Source organism: Tyto alba, unplaced genomic scaffold, assembly GCF_018691265.1.
Source record: "Tyto alba isolate M040663 unplaced genomic scaffold, T.alba_DEE_v4.0 Super-Scaffold_6, whole genome shotgun sequence".
NCBI lineage: Eukaryota > Metazoa > Chordata > Aves > Strigiformes > Tytonidae > Tyto > Tyto alba.
In genome coordinates this window covers 35,904,501-35,926,061 of record NW_024881327.1, presented here as the reverse complement: position 1 = coordinate 35,926,061, position 21,561 = coordinate 35,904,501, and the positions used below count along the sequence as shown (strand labels likewise).

The following is a 21,561-nucleotide window of genomic DNA, read 5'->3' as shown; positions in this document are numbered from 1 at the left end:
CCATGGTTCTTACCATTTATAACTCCTAGAGCCCAAGTGACCTGGGAGAGTACCTAATGGAAAACACTACTCACAACAAATAAACTAACAATTATGGAATGCAGACAGTGCATTTCCAGATTGTTTTTATGTACAAGAAGTCCTGTCAGAAGCCCATTTTAGGACTCAATACAAGAAGGATAAACAATAAAGAGAACAACCTCAAGTCTCCATACACTGATCAATTTCAGTCTCAGGTGAACATAAAAGCAATAACCATATATTCTAATTAATGATAGTTCAGATATTTCAGAGTGAAACATGTTTAGACAAAAGTACAAGAATCCACAGTTTAAAGACTGAGCTTTTCAACAGATACAAATGCTTGCTTTTTACCAGATTTCTTAGCTAATATTTTCACACTTCTGCAAAGTACTTTTGTAGCAGATAAATAATGTCAGCTGAAAAATAAATCCTACCTGTTTCCTCTTCTCAGGTGGAAGGGATGGATCCCCATCCTACAAATAAATGGACATATTTTATTGGCAACTTATTTCTGAAGCCAGCAACTATATTAAATTTGTGGATCAAATTTTAAAACATGTATTTCGACTAAAATATTATCAAAATAGTTTCTAAAATACTGCATCTTGATTAATACCAGTTATATTAATTTCAACTCAAAAAATTGTCTAAGACTGAAGATTTGTTTACATATCTAGAACAGCAGGTCATTACAAATTTATGTTGCATTATTTTTCATAACGGTACATTAAGTTGCTGTGGAATAATAATACCGCAGTCAGTTTTTAAATGGAATTATGACTGAAACTAATTTCCTCTGAGCACACACTGTCTTTCTGTGTCTTATATAACAGGCACTACCTCATCAATGCGGAACAAATGAGTAATAACATGATCAAGGCTGTACAACTGCAGGACTACTGTAAACAAGTACCTAAACATTTTTACAGCAGTCATTATGGTTTTCTTTCAATTTTTTTTGAGGTTCACCCTTGTCCCCCAATTATACAGTATTCATAAAGAACAACCTACAATCAGCTCCCGATACTTCTTTTTCAGAGACTGGTGCCGTTCCCGCAACTGATTGGCCATAAGCTTGTACTGGTCTCTTTCTTGTTGACAGGTGTCCAGCTCTTTGGAAAGGATTAGCAATGCCTCCTTTTTACTTTCAAGCTTCCTTTTGCACACCAGATACTGCAGAAGAGAAAAAAATTACATAATTGTAACAAGCCATTTCTACCTCAGCCAATACTGGATTCAAGAGACTCAAGTTTTTCTCTGAAAAGATGGAGGAAGAGTCTCTGCACGAGATCAAAGTCTGCCAGAAATCATCTCAGTTTCATAACAATTACGGGAAAGAAAACTGTTGTATCAGAAGCCTGAAATTAATTTGTAAGGCCACATGCTCACCTTACCACTATGAGTTAGAAAAATTCAGTAATTCAAGTTTGTCCTCTTTTTCCTCATACGCAATACTATGAGGAACCTCACAATTTGACCGACAGCTCTGAGAAAGCTGCTAGAAGGAAAAAGCCTTTGCAAACTGCCTTTTTTCACTTGTACCCAGCTCTCAGCAACCAGAATTGCTCACCTCATTCCCCCTTCCCTCCTCATCCTCCCCACTACCAGCAAGGTCCTCTGGGCTCAGCCTCGCACCTGGACAGTGAAACAGGACCTTGTTATAGCAGATGGGGTAGCATGAGTGGCAACCAAAACTTACCTTGAGTCTGAAACAATTGCAGTGTGATACTCTGTTGGCACAGGTAAAAGAAACTAATTCAGCTATGATACTAAATGCACATGATTGTTGAGTCAAAAGAATGGGAAATAATACAGGAATATTGCAAACACCTGAATGGGGAGGGAAGGCAGAGGCAAGCCTTCCCCTCCAGCCACTGCCTCTTATGCATAGGGCTCATGCACAAAGCAAAGCAGAACTTGCAAATCTTAGCTGTTCTGCTTCATTGCCTTTCCCCACTGAGAGGAAGAGAGTAACATGTATGTCATCCTTTCTTGCACTGGCTGAATGTTTGCTATCAGAAGTTTCAGGCAACTTTTTTCCACTTAATGTGATGTCCAATCAGCAGATTCTTCTTACCCATCACTTGACACTGCTCATGCTAAAGTATATATTTCTATTTCTGATGTTAGTCACATAAGACGTGGCACTAAATACTTTCTGAATGTGCTCTGCAAGAGACCAAATATCACAGCAGTCATGAAAACAATTTATAGTTTCATTATATACTCTGACAAGAATACTTTGTCATTATGGGCTCTTGCACAAAGCAAGAGCATCAGCACTTCCATACTGTTCAAGTCAGTGCTGTTCTGTGGGACAAAAATCATTACTTGTATGTACTACTTGCTTGGAATTGACTTTGTTAACCTCAATTTCAAGTCAATGAGAAAGGGAAAAGTGAGTTTGGTATATTAGTACAGCCAATATTTTCCAAAAATGGTAAAGGCTTAGCTGCAAAAAAGTAGGAAGGGAATGAGAAAAGCAATTCCAAGAAGGATTTGAACTCTCAAAAAGGACACTTCCACCTTGGATTAATTTCATTTCTGGCAATACTGAAGTTGAAATCCTGCCATAAATTTTCTGGATTATGATGCCTTGGCATCCACAAAGGCAAATGTACCTATGTACTTATGTCCTTACTGATACCTTACACAAATGTCAAGTCCCCTGATAAAGCACTGAAAGGTATCAGAAGCTAAACTTTAATATTGTCAGCAAGTGATTATAGTGACACGGTAAACTGCTTCAAACTTGATAAAATAATTCCTTCCTTTACAGTGAATATTTGCCTCTGACAATCTCTCTTCTTTTTTTCCAGTTGCATCTCATGTCTTAGTCAATTCTAAAACACGCCTTCACTAAATTGCTTTTAAACACTAAATACTAAATAAATCTGATTCAGTAGTTGCATATAAAAACAAGTAAACACAAACCTCACAATCGCTTTAAAAAAAAAAAAAAAAAGAAACAACCAACCAACAGCTCAAACCGCTGAACCCGGTAGCTTGTCTTGTTCCTTTAGCCATCGGGAAGAAAGAACCTGGCCCATCCAGCCAACACCTACGTGGAGCAGAACAGCCTATACAGTGTGCACGTGGGAGGGGGGCGAAGCTAAACGTGTCCCCTTGGGCCACACACACCACCAGCCAGCACCTCCCAGCCTTGCCACGGGCGCTGCTCTAGGAAACAGTGCGCAAGGGAGTCGGAAGCTAACTGGAACATCTGGACAAGACTATAATAAATAATACTTATCAGGCAGAAAATGCATACCTAGTGCTAAACAAATCTTGCTTCTGCCCTGAGTCGCAGCCCTCCACAAAGGACACCCTTAAAGCATAAATGGTGGCTTCACCTTTCACAGCAGCACTGGCAGGGGCAAGGGAATTCTCCATTATCTACCAGGTTGAGGAAAATGAACTATAAATAGATTGTGGGGACAGTTGTATACAGCGTCTAAATGAGAAGGAATAATGATCTCCTTGTTTAAAGTATGCTTTATCTTGATGAATTATACACTGATGATGTATCAGAGGGAAGGAAGGGGCTCAGCATCTCTCATCAATGTACTGTTTGGATTTTACTATAAAAATGACCACCTAAAAGACTTTCTGAAGCCATTTTTGCGTTTTGCATATATTGACTTTGCCAAATAAATGAAATAAAAATAGTAATAACGTATAGCAGTTTGTTTCCATAGGCTAATGGTATGAGAAACAATAAAGCCACAGCATTTCTGTGGAATTTGATTATTCAACAGAGCTCTGTTTCAAATTCCCATTACTATTTTCGAAGGAAAAACAAATTATACAAAGACAGACCTTAAAGAGGCTATTCAGTATATATGCTTCGGAATGTTATTAAAAAAAAAAAAAAAGTACTGATAGGGACCATAAACTGACCTAACAACTGTACACCAAAAACTTATTCTACTCAGGGAAACACCTGTGTCCCACCAACAATTTCCCATATACAGACAAATAAGTGCAGCAAAATTGGTATGCTGTCAAAAGGAATATAGGAGTTTAACAGTCTTTTTGGAGCAATGCAAGCAATAAGAAAAATTTTCTCATATAGTCTAAGTCAATAGATGCTTCTGGCACTCATATAGAGATTTCTTCCTCTGCAACTGAAGGAAAGCCTATGTCTTGCATACTGTCTATCAACAAGACAAAGTGAATTCTATTATGCACTATAGTTACTACAAAATATTCTTATCGTCTTTTATTTCTTTTTAATTGAGGTTCCAAAATAATCTTTGAGTTTAAAACACAAAGTTAACCAAGAACCAGCTGCTACACTTTCAATGTAAAAGCTACAACATACAACTTTTCATATCTGCCTAGTGACTTTTATCTACCAATTCACTGTTATCTGCAATAAAGCAAATTATAATTGCTACAAGGAAGATCATAATAATTAAAGGAATATATATGACATCCTACATTGCTGCCTGTACTGCTTTACAGCCAGATAATTACTTTAGTCAAATTGAGTAAAAAGTGACTGACATTATAGGAGAGTGTAACTGCTCCAAGGTGACCCTCTACATTGAACACTTACTATTTGTCCACTGCTATTTTTAGTGACAAATCTGGATAGATCTCATTAATGACACCGTAGACATGGTCTAATAATCTGATGAAGCTGGAACACTGTCAAGGTCTTAGACTTTCTTTTTTTAAACCAACAAACATACTGAATTCCTATCACAAAGTAATTTCTTTTACATTTGAGCAAATTGCTGGCCTATACTTGAGTATTTAATGGCAATTAGTGCCAGGAAGGAAAATACATAATTTTCCGAGGGCAAAAGCAGAGTTACTATCTCCAAGCTGTGCTTTGGAATCACTGTGGATCATATTCTGCATTCTCTCAACACTCCAGGACCTAGTGCCCTCCCAATTGCCGATGGGCCACCACATTGTATATGAGCCTGGAAACCTATCATCCACCATGCTCTCAGAGAAGCCATGAACCCTACTCGCCATCTTTTGGACAAGAGCTATTTGGAGTTTTATCAAACTTCTCCTCACTGTACCCTTGGAGGCAATTTTGTTGTGGAAATGCCAAACTGAAGAGTCCCAAAATGTATTGCAACGTCACTATTCGGGGTGTTTGTTGACTGTGTTTCAGTAATGTTGATGCCCTTGACTTCAGATTAAACTGTTCAATTTATCTGAAAGAGTTAAGCATTCAAACCCAGAGAAATACACAATTACTGGCCATTTGCCAGACATCTTATGTCCTCATCTCTGATAAAACCTGAGACAATGGCGTGTCCTTGGTTTTATCCTACAATATCAACTCTGCTTTTCCTGATGCCCAGCGCTTGCTTCACTAGCTACCTCCTGACTGCTGAAACACAAAGCAAGCTGGTATCATTCACTGATGATATAAGTGATATGAGCAGCTCCCCGGAACACCACGTCTTGTCTTGATGACAATATTACACCACATGATCTTCACTGGTCATTTAGGAACTACCATCATTTGATTTGATTAGTCAAAATAACACTATTTTGCGATATGGTTCAGCCCTTAAAAGTTTTGTATGCTGTGCATCAGATTACATTATTAATTTCTCTGTGTTTGTTGCTCAATATCCCTGTGGGTATCTTGGTCCAATCTGGAATATGGAAGTATTAGAAGCAAACACTTGTTTTGCTGCCTGAAAGCCCAGCAGGCAGGTCTCTAGCACCTCTCCCATAGCTCCCTGAGAACTTTGGAGAGCAGTAAGTCACAGTGCCAGCTCTTTTAGCATTTCCACTTCCTTTTCCAAACGACAAAGCCATCACGATGCCAAAACAAACACCTAGGGACCAACTTCACTTTGTTCTTCCCTGCAGCCACCTGCATTTGCCCATGTTTAGAAAAGCTCTGAAATTGGTGGATCCAAAGCCTGTGGTGTCCCCTCACATAGGTTTGGTGAATTACATTTCACACTGTTTGAAAAGACAACATGAAAGAAAGTTAGAGAGATATTATAACTATGAAAATACCACTAATTTTCCTTCCTCTTCTCTCTTGTCCACATTAAAAAAAAAAAGTGCAACCAATGGGAAAGGTATGCTCTGCCAATTACAAGCAGGTTAGGTTTCTCACTCTTATTCAGAACTCCTGTCTGGAACATTTAACTATTTCAACCAGAACTACTGCTCAATAATTGCATGTTTGATAAATAATTCCCCAAAACTCTTTCTCCAAGTTTTAAGTTGGCAGTTACTAGGAAAGGGAGCTCAAGAGCACAAGCACATCACTTCCCTCTGTGGTACTGAAGACCATACACAGCTAATAATCAAGAAATAACCTCTTGAGAATCACAAATTAAATGGAGACTAAAATTCTTCAAACTGATGTTAGCAGGCACAGTCACATATGAGTAGCCGTAAATAGCATACAGTAAATGCTCTAATGTGTGAGAGGTGACAAAGAAAAGCATTTTGAAATTGGATTTCGTTCTAGAAGTTGGCAAATCAGAAGGAGAAGCTAGCAGAAATGATGGAGGACAACCACTTTAGTTTTATGGGTTTCCTAGGAATCCTTTCTTGCTTCCAGTGGAAAACACTGCCAAAACTACACATTCTCCAAGCAGTATTAAATTAGGACTAGTGCCAACTCTCAATGAAGTGAATGGAAGCACACTCACTGACTTCAGCAGAAAGGAGACTGATCTCATAGAAGTCATCTCTCTAAAGTAAGGACAGAGGTGGCCTTGCAGATTATGCAAAAGTGGGTTTTCCCTACCCCCTATGACCTCTCAGTACTATTCAACTCATCCCACCAGCCCAAGATCATGCTACCACCTACTCCTTTCTTCATCACCGATTCTGTCATCACCCTTAGATCAAATTATTCCAAGATAGATTACATGGAATTCAGGCAAAAACTGAAATCACACCCATCTCCACAGCACAACATACAGAGTTGGAAGCTTCTATAACCTTTAAAAAGAAGCCCCCAACTATTCCTTGAACAAAGTTCATGTATCATGGTTTTCACTCATACTCATGGGATTTATTTATGTTTCATCTCCCTTATAGAAACAGGAAAACTGACCTTCCAAGAAGTTGACTTACATGAGTTTGTGTAAGTCAGCAGTTTAGCATATCCACAAACATGGTTGTTAGGCTAAGAAGGAAGTATGGACATTTAAAAACACTTGAAAGCAAACAAACAACACTGCAACCAAGATTTTAGTGACCAAAATTATTCTCAGGAATTCTGTCCTCTTCAGCAAAGAGTACAGGATAGCCACCCTTCCATGACTGCTTTCTAGCAGTGCACTCAGCAAAGCAACTAACAACTGTCACACTTTCCTGTTTTCAACCTCTTCCATATGGAAGAGGTATTCTGTTTGCAACAACGATTTTCTTTTTTTAAAATAAGAGACATTCAAATGCATATTCAAAGGAATGGGCCATACTCTTGGGATAGTATTTTGACATTTATGAAGATCATTTATTTCTGGAGGACTTAGGCTACCACCTCAGTCCAGCCAGCAAGAAAGTTCTTGCTATGGCTCAGTTTCATTTGTGTCAAACAAGCAGTTACTGATCAGGTCTTCATCCTACAGCTTTACACTGGATTTTCAATATCCTAAACACGGGTCATTCAGTGAGGTAAATGTCAGACAAAAACCCAGACTCCAAGCAAAAATTATGTGGTAACCCAACAGAGTACTTTATATATATATATATATATATATATATATATATTCATCCACCATCATTACTTTAACCCATCTAAAGAATGAGCAAAATTTATGTGGATTCTCACTCCTGAAGTTTGTTCTTTTGCATTCAGTCTGTGATATTACCAATGGAAATAATGACTCTTTCTGCTTCTTCAGTATTTGCTAAGTTGGCTTTGCCCTAGTATTCCTTCCTATGTCATCCTATTCAGAGTTAGTTTAAAGAACATTCAAGGCGCTTGTTGTGCAAAGATCATTCTGAGTACCAAGTGCACATTAGGCCTGAAATGCATGTGGCTGTAGAGTAACTGGAAGAATACATGAACATGGAGGCAAAAGAACAAGCAACAAGTCAGTGATGAGCATAATAAAAGCAGAGAAAAATATGTGAAAGAATACAGAGCAAAAGGCACTGAAATGGAACAAAAGTCAAAAGGAAAAAGAAGAGTAAATACATAAAAAGACTGGAACACACCCAAAAAAACAAGCATTCTTTTTATCTAATACAGAATCAAAAGCCAAACTACAAAAATATACAGTTGTGTGTTTAAGTGTTTGTGTATGTATATATAAGGACCAAAAATATATCTTACCACTCTTCTTAACACCTGCACTTTTAAAACTATTACAGTCGGTTTGATTGATATATCAATTACTCCTAGCTTTCAAATTTGGAGGACTGAGCTTGTGAAAATTAAAAAGAACACGACAGTGGATCTGACCCACCAGCTTCTGGTCTTTTACACCAAGATTTTGAACCCCATTCTATGTTTTAACTGTCCAGCATCAGCAAAATGAGAGTGTTCATTTAGAGGCACCATGTCTTTTCCTGCCTATGTTCTCTTGTATCTTGAAAGCACTTCAAAATGTTTACCAAAATACATAGAGAACAAAACTTAAAATACCTGGCAGACACTGAAACTAAGAGGTCTGGAGAAGCTCTGTATCACTGGGGGATACAGTAAACTGGAAAAACTTATTAGAAGTTACTTCAGAAGTTAGAGCCACTTTCTCACATACCCATTAGGATGTTGGAGTTAATGGGTAAATTGCACGAAGTTAATCACAACAGCCAAAGGAATAGGAAGGCAAAAGAAGGAAGCTTATACCCTGATAGCATGCGCTACAGACTTCATGCAGAAAAACAGGTTGTAAACCTGCTGTGAGAACAGAGAGAAATTAAGGAAAAATGGAATATAAATCACTAGGCCTCTAATTGTTCCTGAAAAAAAAGAAATTACATGTATGCTTAAGTATTTGCAAGAATGTAGCTTTGCACAGTCATTAAACTTCTCTACAATCAAGAAGCCCCTAAACCCAAAGTAAGTGTTCAATTTCAGGATTTTTTTAGGTTAAATCATATCAAAAGTAAAAAAGTTCCAAAGTAATTCTAAATGACTTTTTAAAGCCAAGAATAGGGACATTTTCTTTGAACACACCTCATGAATTGCTTCCCTCTCTTACCCTTCCCTGCCATGTGACACCACCTCCACCCCAAAATAAAACTCCATTTGGGAAATGAGATGTCAGAGGCAATACTGTACTATCAGGATATTACTAAAAGTGCACTTTTCACTTTTTTTCCCAGATTATTTTGTATGTTTGCAAGCACTGCATGCATAGGTAGACTCAAATTCTGATTGTACTGTACTAGCACAGATCTAGGCCCACACAAATTCCCACCGAAATCACCAGGAGAAGCAACAGGCTCAGGACCCTGAACTCATGCTTCTTTTTGACAGGTCAGGGCCTTAAGCCATGCTCACATAACGGAGGCAAAGCCCTGCTGAAATCAGAGGAATTAAACTGCGTGCATCATACTCCACAACAGTAGATTCAGTCAGGCTGATCCAGGCCTATGCCATTTGCACAGAAGTTTTGTTTGCTAGCAGTAAACATAAAAATACTCTTTTTATACATATGCAAAATTAATGCAATGCAAAACGCAATGCAAGAGTCAGCATGCCAATTTACTTCAAACTTCAGGGGTCTGCCTATTAAATAGACTTGATTTTGGTGGTATTACTTTAAATTATACCGACCTGAAGTTGTTTTGAGTTTGGTTCCTTGTCCTACATGAAAACGTACCTGTAAACATCATGGCTCTCTTAAGGCGGACATAGTAGATCATAAGATTTTCTACTCGTGTGTTCTGAAAACCCTCCACCTGTTGAAGCTCATGGCCACGGTGCTATAATAGATTTTCCTCCCATTTTATAAATGACACCACGGCTCTCAAAACCCTTTCACTCGTGTTTCAAGTGAAGCAAGAAAACAAAGCGCATGCCAGAGGAGCGAACGCCCAGGGACAGACCCGTCACCCCCGCCGCTCCCGCTGCGCTGCGAGGCCCGAGGCCTCGGCCCCATCGCCGCGGGTGGGGGAATCCCTGGCGATTTCACGCCAACAGCAGGCTCGGCGCCTAAACTCCAGTTTCCTGGCGGCCCCACGGCAGTTCACGCACGCGAGAGACTGGCAGACGCTTGCCGCCGGTGTTTAGCTGCCGTGGACGGGTGCGTGAGGGCGGGTCGGGGAAGGGCTGTGCCCCACGGCAGACGCGGCCGTACGGCTCCGTGCCCCCCCCGCGCCGGCTCCACCCGCGGGGGCCGGGGCCCCTCTCGGCCGCGGGCTGGGTCGGGATCCCCTCCCGCCAGCCATGGCCCGCGGCCCGGCAGTTCCCCCAAGAGGCGTGGCCGGCCAGCCCGTCACTCTCCCCCTGCGGCCCCGGCCCCGGCCCCGGGGCTGCCCCCGCCCCGCCGCCTCACCTCGCTCACCAGGCCCTGCCAGTCGCTCTCGCTACGGTGGGAGCTCATGGCTCCGGCGGGCCGCGGCGGTGAGCGGCTCCGCCCGCCCCGGTCTTCCGCCGAGGAGCCTGCGGGGAGAGGCGGGGCCTGCGGCCGCCTCTTGCCAACCGGCCGGGGCCGCCCAGCCGCCTCCCGGGCACGGGCCTGCGGGAGCGGGGCCCGCGGCGCCTACTCGCCGCCCGCGGCCTAGAGCGGCCCTGCCCGCCGGGCTGTGCCGGGACCCTGCCCGCCGCCGCGCGGCGAAGCACCCGGCAGAGCCGGGCAGGAGGGGGAGAGGGGCACACCGCACGGCGGGACCCGCTCTGCTGAGGGCTGCGCGGGTGTCCGGGGTGCGTGGCCCAGGGAAGGGTCCTCCTCTTGATACAACCTCCGCCTAAATAACGGCAGGGCTCCGCTGCCAGCCCGGGTGCTGAACAGCCACACGTACCAGTAGAACTGTCGATGAAAGGGTGGGCTTCAGGGTACTGTATTGCAATAGAGATTTTAACATAGAATCACAGAATGGGTTGGAAGGGACCTTAAAGATCATCTAGTTCCATCCCCCCTGCCACGGGCAGGGACACCTGCCACCAGACCAGGTTGCTCAAAGCCCCGTCCAACCTGGCCTTGAATGTGTCCGATGATAGGGCATCCACAATTTTCTCTGGGCAACCCATTCCAGTGCCTCACCACCCTCATGGTAAAAAATTTCTTCCTTAAATTCAGTCTAAATTTATCCTCGTCCAGTTTAAAACTGCTGCCTCTTGTCCTGTCACTACAGGCTTTGGTAAAAAGGCCGCTCTCCCATCTTGTTTGTAAGTCCCCTTTCCATATTGAAGGGCTGCAATAAGGTCTCCCTAGCGCCTTGTCTTCTCTGCAACTGCAACTCTCTCAGCTTGTCCTCATAAGGGAGGTGCTCCAAGCACCTGATCAGCACCAGGATCCTCTGGACCCACTTGAGCAGGCCCACGTCCTTATATTGGGGGCCCCAGAGCAGGATGCAGTACCCTGTTGAGGTCTCACAAGAGCAGAGGAAAGGGGAGAAAATCACCTCCTTCAACCTGCTGGCCAGACTTCTTTTGATGCAGCCCAGGATACGGTTGTTTCTTGACTAAGAGCACAGATTGCTGGCTCATGTCCAATTTCTCATCCACCATAGATACTACTTGTATGTGACAAAACCCCAGTGAATTGGGTACACGTTCATATTGTATGTGTAAAGTAAGACACAGCAGGAGAGCAAAGAGGTAGAAAACCACCTACTCAAAACGTGGTGCTGTTACACTGCCCGCTTTGGGCAGAGATCTCTACTGTCACTCAGTTCACAAAAGTGTAAATAATATAACCCCCCAGGGCTTGGTCTGCCTTCTTTTTCTCCCTGCTCATGCAGACTCCTCCATCAGCACTGGAACCCAAGCACACTACCCACATGGCACTCCACACCCTGCCAGAATCCTCCATGGCTCAGCCACACCTGCTGCACAGTATGTCCCCACAGACCAGGTCTACCTTGAGGCACATCATGTGCAATCTTTGTTGTATTACTAACATGGCGAGTATTCCCAGGATTTACATTTTCCAGACAGAGTCCACGTGTAATTGCATGGAGTATTTGATCAGTTTAACCCACAATTACTCTTTGTTTTAAGTAACACAACAACAATAAGCAAGACAACACAGTAAAATATGCGTGCCTCATTCCTTACCACAGTTTCCCCACTGTTAAGATTTTTTTTAGTGGTTTGTCATCCAGGCACAGTGTCCTTCTGTTCTCTAAAATGGCAGGGAGATCTTCCTTTGACAACTTCACATCCCTTTGAGCAGGTGATGCCTCGACCTTGCCACTGACAACATTTCTGTTCCAGATGCTTAATTAACAGCTTATATGGGAGGAAACATAGGCAGAATATATATAGAAAGAAGCATCTAAACCCAGCAGGAACTCTCGTTAACTGTAAGATTATCAAATTCAATAAATGCCTGTGGTTACCTCCATATAAAAATAGTCCAGGAGAGCAGCTAGCTTAGTATGGAACTTTAGGTTAGTAAATACAAGTTCATACATTTTACCTGAAAATTATAAATCAAACTTGGACACTTTCTCCAAATTATAGCCTATTTTCTCCTAAGTTAGCTGTTCCTCATCTCTAGGAATTCTGTAACTTTAATGCTCTAGAGGGCACATTTGTCTTTCCTCTTTGTTCATATTTTCCTGTGGTTTATGTTGTCCTGTGTGTGATATATCACAATCCTGCATGTCCTTGCAGGCTTCTTGGCAAACTGTTGCTGAAAACAGCATCTTGTTTGCACAGGCAAATAGCAAACAATGAAAATTAAATGAGCGAGAACTGTAATTTAAACCCACTGATTAAAAGAATTGTTAATGACATTAGAAACTCCATAATTTTCAGAGTATTGTTAATAGTTAAAGCTATAAAATTGCTAGTGTAGATGAACCAAACAGAATCTTTTTCCCAGTTCTGCTTCTTATTTGCAGAATTTCTCTCCTCCGTTTTCTTGGTCTTGTAGTACTCCAGACTCAGAATGCTTTTGCAGAAAGAGCTCGACTTGTAAGAAAGATAACCATCTAATAGCCCTCATTTTTGAGAGATGTCACTCATCTTAATCCCAAAGCTTCTTGCACTCCCCACAAACATAAGGTTTTCATTTTTATTGATGATAATTATTCAAATGAGAAGTAAATATTCATGAAAGAGAGGTTATTGAAACAAAAGGAACTCTCAATGTTTCCAGCTCTTATGATTTTATCAAAAGTTTGATGAGAGCTGGTGTTTTCAGAAAGCCTAAGGTCTTGGATGAGAATAACTACTTCCTTTTGAAGTAAGAGAATGATTCAAGGAAATAAATAAAAAATAAGCTGAAATGTGCCTTGAGTACGCTTGATAAGATCAGAAAGGAAATAAAAGAACCCAAATATGTATTTTTAAGTAATCACTTTCAGTGCCTGATATCAAGCCTTTGGCACCTTCTTCAGCTTTCCTGATCCTCTCTGCCTTACTTACCAGTAGGTACTGTGATGCTGCTATGTAATGGTCCTAGCTGAGACCGGGTTACTCTGCTAGCCTCTAGGCAGACATGTATTGAGATATTGTTCCTGTCTAAACTCAGACAGACAAGTCAAGAAGATGACGATAGAAAAGAAATACTATCACCCTAGTTTATAAATAGGAAACTGAAGAGAGAAGTAATTGCCTTGCCAAGAAAAACAAAGTTTCAGACATAACCAGGAAGTGAAATTGCAGGTTTCAGGAGTACCAGTCTGCTGTTTTAGTTGCAAAACTAACAAGGTGTCTTGATTCTTCTCCAACCTGCTGCAGTAACTGCTTTTGTGCTGTCACCTTACCAACATCAGAAGAATACAGTATTGTCATTGAACGTCTGAGAAAAAAAAAAATCATCTCTCAGCCTTCCTCTTCAGCTACCATCCTGTTGTCTTTGTCTCTAGATCTGTTATCTTCTTTGCTTTCTTCCTCTATATGTTCACTAGATAAGTTTATCTTCTTCTAGTGTTTCATATCCCTTCTCTGCAGTTCTGCTTTGTGATCAGTCTTTCCCTCGGTATCTTGAGTTCATCTGTCTTTTCACCAGATTACCCTCTACTTCTCTAAGCATTTTCCACATTTCATTAAGAAGGCTCCAGTCTTTCAAAAAGCTTTTTCCTGCCTGGACAAATTACACATTCAGAATCATATCCAAGCTACTGTGGCTCTTTGATGCAACTACTCAGGTAAACATATGTAGGAGATTTAACCAACAGTTTTCACTTGTAGGAGATTTAATCAACAGTTTTAAAATACAGCTTTTAGAAATCAGTATCTTTTTCAGACATTAAGAAAGAAAAGAACCCAGTTTTTTATCCATAGGTAAGCCAATGAATGGATCGCTTCAAATTTTGCTGCTTATTTTTGTCAGCATTTGTCTACTGCACTAACATGATCGTTACATCCGTGTCCAACTCTAAAGAAATATATGATTAGAAAAACAGTGTAAATCCTTAAGATCTGGACAGGCTACATAATTGAAATGTAATGAAAATATGTAGTGCTTGTCCCCTGAAGGATCATTCAATTTGTCTCTCCACAGATGTTTCAGGTTCTCATTTAATCACAGTTTAAATACCTCTGAATGGAGATATAACCTATCATAGATAAAGCATCCATTTTAGTACCTTTGGTAATTTATATCAGCATTATTCTAGTTTGTGTTCTTGCTAATCTGATGATAGATAAATACATATTTAAACCCTCATGCACACATTTTGGAGGAAGCATCCTATGTTTGTGTGGGCTATTACTTTTAGCATTTAAATGTTCCCCTGTTTGTTTTCTTTCCTTTACTTTTGCCTTTCCTTGTCAGAGACTGCTTTTTGTCCATTTATATTCCAGCTGCGCCTTCTCAATTTTCTCAGGTTCATTGCTGGTTTCACTATCCTGTATCAGCTCTTCTGCTTCACATGCATGATCTGTCAGCAGGACAATATGATCTGCAGATCAGAAGCGGTTTAGCAGTTACTCATTTATGTTGAATCCTTTTGTGCCCAGTCAAGTCCGTGAAGGACACATCTTAAGCAAACAACAAAGATCTTTAAAGTGATGGTGTTTCTTTTTTCCTCTTCATCAGTTTTGGTCCTTCAATGTATTGTATTTCTTTGTGTATTAGGTGCTGCATGTAACATTGAAATTGCAGACGGCCTTACTTTTTTTTTTTTTTTTTTTTTTAAGCTATTGTATTACTGTTAGCTGGTGTGACTGTATACTGGAGTTCAGAATAGAGTAGCTCTCTCATCTAGAGAGAGTGGAAAAAAGAGAATTTGAGGGAAGAGACAGAAACTGACTGTGATCTGCACAAGCCAGCTATGGAAAGGAGCTAGTCAGTCAGGTCTGTCTGAAGGAGGGAAGGGAAAAACTACGCGAAGCAGCAGCCAAGAGGGAGGAGGGGAGGTAATGGATGGGATACTCATGGAAAGAATTGAGGGGGAAGCTGTAAGGTGGTGGAGTGGAGCAGAAACTGCAAGTTTGAAAAGAAACTGATTTTGAAAATTAATGAACACGTATAAGCAAGAGAACAATCCTAACTCTTGAGGTTTTCTGAGTGATTGAGAATCCAAAGTCAATAGTGTTCTGTTGTATAGATTTTCTAGGAGCACTGCGTTATGTATAACTTCATATGCAAGTGCTTCAAACAATTTTATTTTAATGGCTGGTTTCTCCAAGACCCTGTGGTGCTGCAGCACCTAACTCTTAGGCACACTTCTGTCTATAGAAATCTTCAGCCTCAGGTAATATGGGGAGTTTCCATGAAGAACAGCTGGTTGGGTGCTTCCTAGCTAGCTGTGACTGAAATGCTCAGAAAATGGGTAGGATACTGGCCACAGGTGTTTGAGCAGGTCACCAACCCTTAGATATTGCTAGAAAACACCCATTATACAGAACTGCATAGTTCAAACACACTCCTGTGTGGATGTACTCAGCCTGACACCAAGCATGGATTTCAGTGAAGTCCCCCAAGACCATCAGGCTGTGGATGAGGCTCTGAAAGATGCTGGGGGGAGTTCAAATCCAGCTTGGTCAAGAAGGCTCTAAATTCTTTAAGAGCATCTGTAAAATTAATTGGTTTGATCTAGGCTGTATTGGAAAAGTTTGGCACTGTTGTCTCTGCTAATGATAGTAGGTAACTGTGTAGGAATTTTGAGTAAGTTATTTTATGTTCACCAGCAGAATTCATGGCTCTTCCCCTCACCCTAAGAATAAGGAAAACTCAGTAGGAACTAGAACAGAGCAGAAAAAAAAAAAAAAGTACCAAATCTCAGAGCCTGTTTTAAGGCCTTGTCATTACAACTGAATATAAAGTTAATGTAAATTAATTCTGTTTTCCCAGAGGCATCAAACTCCTCCTGTCAAGACAATCTCGCAGGAGAGACTGGAACGTCTCTCACTGCCCTCCTTCTGCATTATTATTATTTCCCTTAAAATATCTTGCTATTGATGTAACTAAAAATGCGATATAAGATCAGAGAAAATATTTTGTCAAGTGACTCAGACAGGCACAACTGACGGGTACTGAGGAAACATGTACTGCATTTTATGTTCCTCTGAGTGTGTTAGAAAAATATAAAAAATAGTTCATTTTACTAAGAAATGCTGGTGGGGAATTCAGACAACTTTCTGCTACTATGAATTGAAGAGTGACCTACTACTGTCATCAGATTTGACATATGAGTGGCTTTTCAGACTTGTAAGTTCATTTTTCAACTGGTGGGGTATATCAAATCTCTGAAAGCTCTCTGACCATTGCAGAGACATTTATTGCTGTGACCACACCAGACTCTTCAGCACAAAGACCATCACTTTACCTATGTGGTCAATACTCAGCAGAATGTAAGCAAAGAATGAGGTGGAGAATACGAAGGACAACCATCCTGATACTGTGCTTCCTAGTCAATTTAGAGGGAATAAAGCTCACTGACTGAGAGCAGAAAAATTAAAGCGAAACAGAACTTGTTGAGAATATCACAGCAAAAGAATTTTCCATTTGAAAATGTCTATCTGGAAAAAAACAAAATATACCTGCTTTGGTAAGCAGTTTTTCTGGATTAATGAGGAAATTTCTCATCAAACTCTGACTGCACACCTCATAACGGGCAACAGCACCATACAGAGACACTGAGCTGAAGTTTGCTTGTTTTACATTCATGTTGTGCAGACCTTTGGGACTCCAACCTCAGTCTCTTCTAAGTGAAGCTTGGTGAGCATTCTTTTATCTCCGTGGAAGCTTCTCCAGTTGGTGAAAGCAGTTAAATGTTAATTGGATCAAAGAGCTGAAGCTTGTGTTTCATAAATGGCAGGATATAACCTCCCTCTTTTCACATAAATAGTTATAAAAGTGCAACAGCTTTAACAGAAGAAATTAAGAGATCTGGCTCTATGTTTCAGGTTTGAATCAGATAGAAAGAAATTAAAGGCCATAATTCCTCTCTCATAGGAGCCATTGGAGTAGATGCTGTTCTAGAGTGACCGTCTCTTTTCTTTGCCTCTGCTGCTTCCTTGTATTGGTGACAATGTTACTGATGAGATTGTGATCCTATTAAATTATTATTCCAGTGGAAGTAGATCTATACCTTTAATTTGTTCATTGCTGCTTGCTTTAACTTTGAATTTCATATCTTTTTATTCTCAGTTCCTAACTGTTTATTTTTAAAATAAACTCACCAATAAAGAGTTTTTTCATCATGCTTGTTGGTCACTGAATCAATTTAGAATATAATCTCCTGGTCCTAGTGAGAGGTCTTATGTGGATGGCATGTTTATTTATTTACTCTGACAAACAGTGGAGGCACCAAACAGTCAGTACCAAGAACCCCATAAAACTGGATAAGATAAGGGCTGAAGGCTCTGGCTTGTATTCAGCAGCAGGCAGAAATCACAGGCTGAAGTGGGTACTCTCCCTGGCCCTTGCCTTGTCCTCCAGAGGCAGTGTGTAGGGACAGACAAAAATTATGAAACATCTTCTGAATCACAATTTTAAACCAAGCATACTAAAATGAATGAAAATGTATTTCAATTAATTTGTATATGCCATGCATATCTATGGTACTTTCTTTAGCCATCTGTTTTACATCTGCCTTCTTTTGCAAGTGAGATTCCTGAAACCTGCCAACAGGACACAAGGGGTGGTTGTGCGGGTACGTACCTGCAGTTTGATGTAGTTAAATGTATGAAGAGATAAGGAGCCAAAGACATTCAGATTTCTGCTGAATAGGTCAGACCTTGCATGGTTTTGCCAGAAATATTTTCTCCGTCAAGGGTTTTCTCCATCTTGGACTTAAAAGTTTTGTATTTTCACTGACAGGGTTATCAAGCACTGGAACATGCTGCCCAGCAAAGTGGTTGAGTCACCATCCCTGGAGGTGTTTAAAAGAAGTGTAGATGTGACACGTAGAGACATGGTTTAGTGGTGGACTTGGCAGTGTTAGGTTTATGGTTGGACTCAGTGGTCTTAGGGTCTTTTCCAATGTAAACGGTTCTATGATTCTATATCAAGATTCCTGTTACATAGAAGCATCTTTGCTTTACAAAAATACATACTTTTAAAGGCTGGAATAAATAAAATTAACTAGTGCTTTCACCACTGGAGGTGGTGTCCAAGAAGACCACACTGTTTAAGCGACTTCAGGGCTAGAAGATGTGGACAGACCTGTGGTGGAACTTTAAATGCTACAAGGAGCCTAATTCCCACCCAAATTTTAAGACATCTGGCCTTTCCGCTTCAAAAGAAGCAATAACACTATCATCTAATAGTGTATACTGAGTAAATAATGTGGCCCCTTGGTGTTTCTGTGTTTGAGTAGGATGACAACCAATTTTTGTACACAAGGAGTAAGATTTTGATGGAATATTGCCAGATTTTAGGACCCTCCTATGAGCTTGCTGTGCTCAGTCATAGTTGTTCGCAGTTCTAGACTGTTCTCATTCTATTCCTAGATTAAAGAGAAAAAAATCCATACAGTAATAAAAAAGAAGTCAAAGCCTGGCTAAGTCACTTCCTTGGACATTTTGCTGATGGAGAGTGCGGTCTGCAGTCCTCCAATTCTGCACTGTTCATGGGTTCCACTAACAGCACAATGTCATTTTTCTTAACTTTAGTGGTTGGACAGATTCTGACACACCAGGAAAATGTATATGTTTCAATTTGGTATTTAACAAGGTGCACAGATGGTGTTAAAAAGCAGGTAGAAGTGGTTAATCACCTGTGAATTTTAGGCGTTTTTCTGCTGTCCGTAGAGGACTTTAGAAGTGCATTTACTGCATGGGTTTCTCCATGATGATTTGCATTTTCATGGTTGTTTTCAATCAATCACCCCAGAGAGGCTTGCAAATCTTTTTATTCCAAAGCAGTGAAGACCTGCCCATGTCCACATTCCTAGCGCAACAAATGATTTGGGACCTGAATCATGCGGTATTCAGTATTCACGTTCAGGCATATCCGTACCTCATCGCACCCTGAATTGTTTCATTTTACTGACACCATCTGTTTCTTGTGCCTAAACCAATTTGTATTCCATTTCAAGAGTTGTCCCCTATGCTCGGCTTTCTGGCCTTGTAAATCGATCTCCTGTACAGTCTGTAACAAATACTTTCCTGAAATCTGGATGAATTATGTCAACGATTTCATCTTTACCAATTCAGCAATGCATTGAAATGACCCTAATACATTTGTCATACATGATCTTCTTTTAACAGAACCATGCAGCTTTCCCTTTACTAAATCACATCTCTAACTGAATTGTAATCTTCTTCCTTATAAATGTTTCCATTATCTTGCTCACTAGTACAGTCAGTCTTACAAGTCTGTATTTTGCTGGGTCTTCCCAGTGTCTCTTTTTGACAGCTACTGAAGCTACTCAACAGTGAAGTGCATTTCAAGTAAATATCATTGATATGCTCCTTAAAAGAAGAAGAAAAAATTAAAACCTAGTAAAATATACTCCTGGCATTCAATAGTAGTTTTAGAAATTCACTGAAATGAATGGAGAATAAAGAGGAATTTCTTTATTGCTGGAAGTTAGTGGCATTGATGGATCGTGGCATATCCATTCTCAGTACGGCCAAATAATTTCACTGCATAGAATTTTATATAGCTTCAGCTAAAATTCAATGAACTGATTCAGAAGGTTCAGGATAAACTATAACAATAAGTTAAGCCCTTAAATCGATTTGGTATTTTAAAAGGATAGGGAGCAGCAAGATGTCATCTTCCTTCACAGATGTAACTTTAACTGGAACTGTAAATCCAAAGCAGAGTATTGGGGGATAAGGGTATATAATGTGTGATTTAAGACTCATCCTGGAAATCAGTGAGGATTTGAGTACACCGACTCTAAAACATAATTGGACTGTTATAAGAGTCCATCCAGAAAGTTAGGAGGATTTTTTTTTTTTTTTTAGAAGAATAAAGATAAATTTCATATCTTAAAGAGGCTATTTTTGAAGAGTACCAGACAAGATGAGAAAAGAAAATGTGAAAGAAGAAGCAGAGCAGCAGAGGCATAGATAACCACTCATCCTACTATCCTCTCAAGATACGAGCTGGGGATGATTTCTATCAATGACTTCCAAATATAACATTATTCAGCTTTCATTATGTTGTCAATCTAATTTGAATGTAAGTTGTTCAGAGCACAAGGCTGTTCTGAACAACAATTTGTGTTTGCTTGTAAAGCGCTGCACACCCCAAGCCAGGAAAAAAAGAGAGAATTCGTGGATTAGAGGAGATAACATCCTCATTGAAAGTCCTGTGTGCAAATGCTTGTTTTCTAATCACCTTTGTGAAACCTGCCCCTGCTATACCACACAGAGCAATTCCTCCTCAAAGTAAGAAGAACTGCAGCGTATTTTATACTAACCCTGGACAGCCTCTCCACTTATGAGGAATGTGAGAAACTCCTGCCAACTTCCATTGGTTTCTGGGAAAAAACACCTGACTCCCAAGATTCGGCTTTAGTGATGACCTTAAGTTCACAGAGCTCTCAGTATTGAACAAACTCCATGTTTGAGATGAAATCTTGAATTCACACTGAAGTGAAATAGAGTTTTTTCATTGATATTAGAAAGGCCAAGGTTTCAATCCTTCCCTTTGAGACAGTTATAAAAGTTTTTGCATGCTGTGACGTGGTTACATTGGAATTGAGTGCTGTAGAGATAGCCTACAAGTAATATAGAAAATATTATCCCTAGGGCTTCAAGATCTAAGATAGTCACTGTGACCTAAACCAGTAGCTCGTTATGTGCCAACAAGTCCACCTTCCTTCTCTTAACTAAATAACAGCATAAAAGTTTATCTGAAAGGACATTTAGAGCCTGAGAACGTGCATCTACCTGCCCTTTATTAACCTACTGGGTAATTTTCTAGCTTTCAGCTTCTCTTTCCCTTTTTCCTCTGCTTTACAATAAACCTACTCTAATTTTCCCTACTTTTGTTACATTGGCTCTTTTTCCTCCTCTTTGTATTTTATTTTTGATCCCTTTCCACCCTTGGCTCTAGATGG

General features: G+C 40.4%; 1 protein-coding gene across 6 annotated transcripts in view; it reads right to left on the bottom strand.

The window, feature by feature from the left end:
- The window catches only part of CCDC149 (coiled-coil domain containing 149), a 52,627-nt gene extending 41,936 nt beyond the window's left edge, over positions 1-10,691 (bottom strand). For 2 of the 6 annotated variants that reach the window (XM_042808170.1, XM_042808171.1), the window contains exons 1-3: positions 10,479-10,690; positions 1,036-1,197; positions 459-497 (exon numbers count right to left, since the gene is read on the bottom strand). In XM_042808170.1, coding sequence (XP_042664104.1) covers positions 459-497; positions 1,036-1,197; positions 10,479-10,526 — 249 coding nt within the window. In that variant the 5' untranslated portion in view covers positions 10,527-10,690. Of the gene's footprint in view, positions 1-458; positions 498-1,035; positions 1,198-9,803; positions 10,337-10,478 lie in introns of those variants that run through there. The other 4 variants (XM_042808172.1, XM_042808173.1, XM_042808174.1 and 1 more) reach the window with 4 other exon arrangements.
- Positions 10,692-21,561: the final 10,870 nt, after the last annotated feature.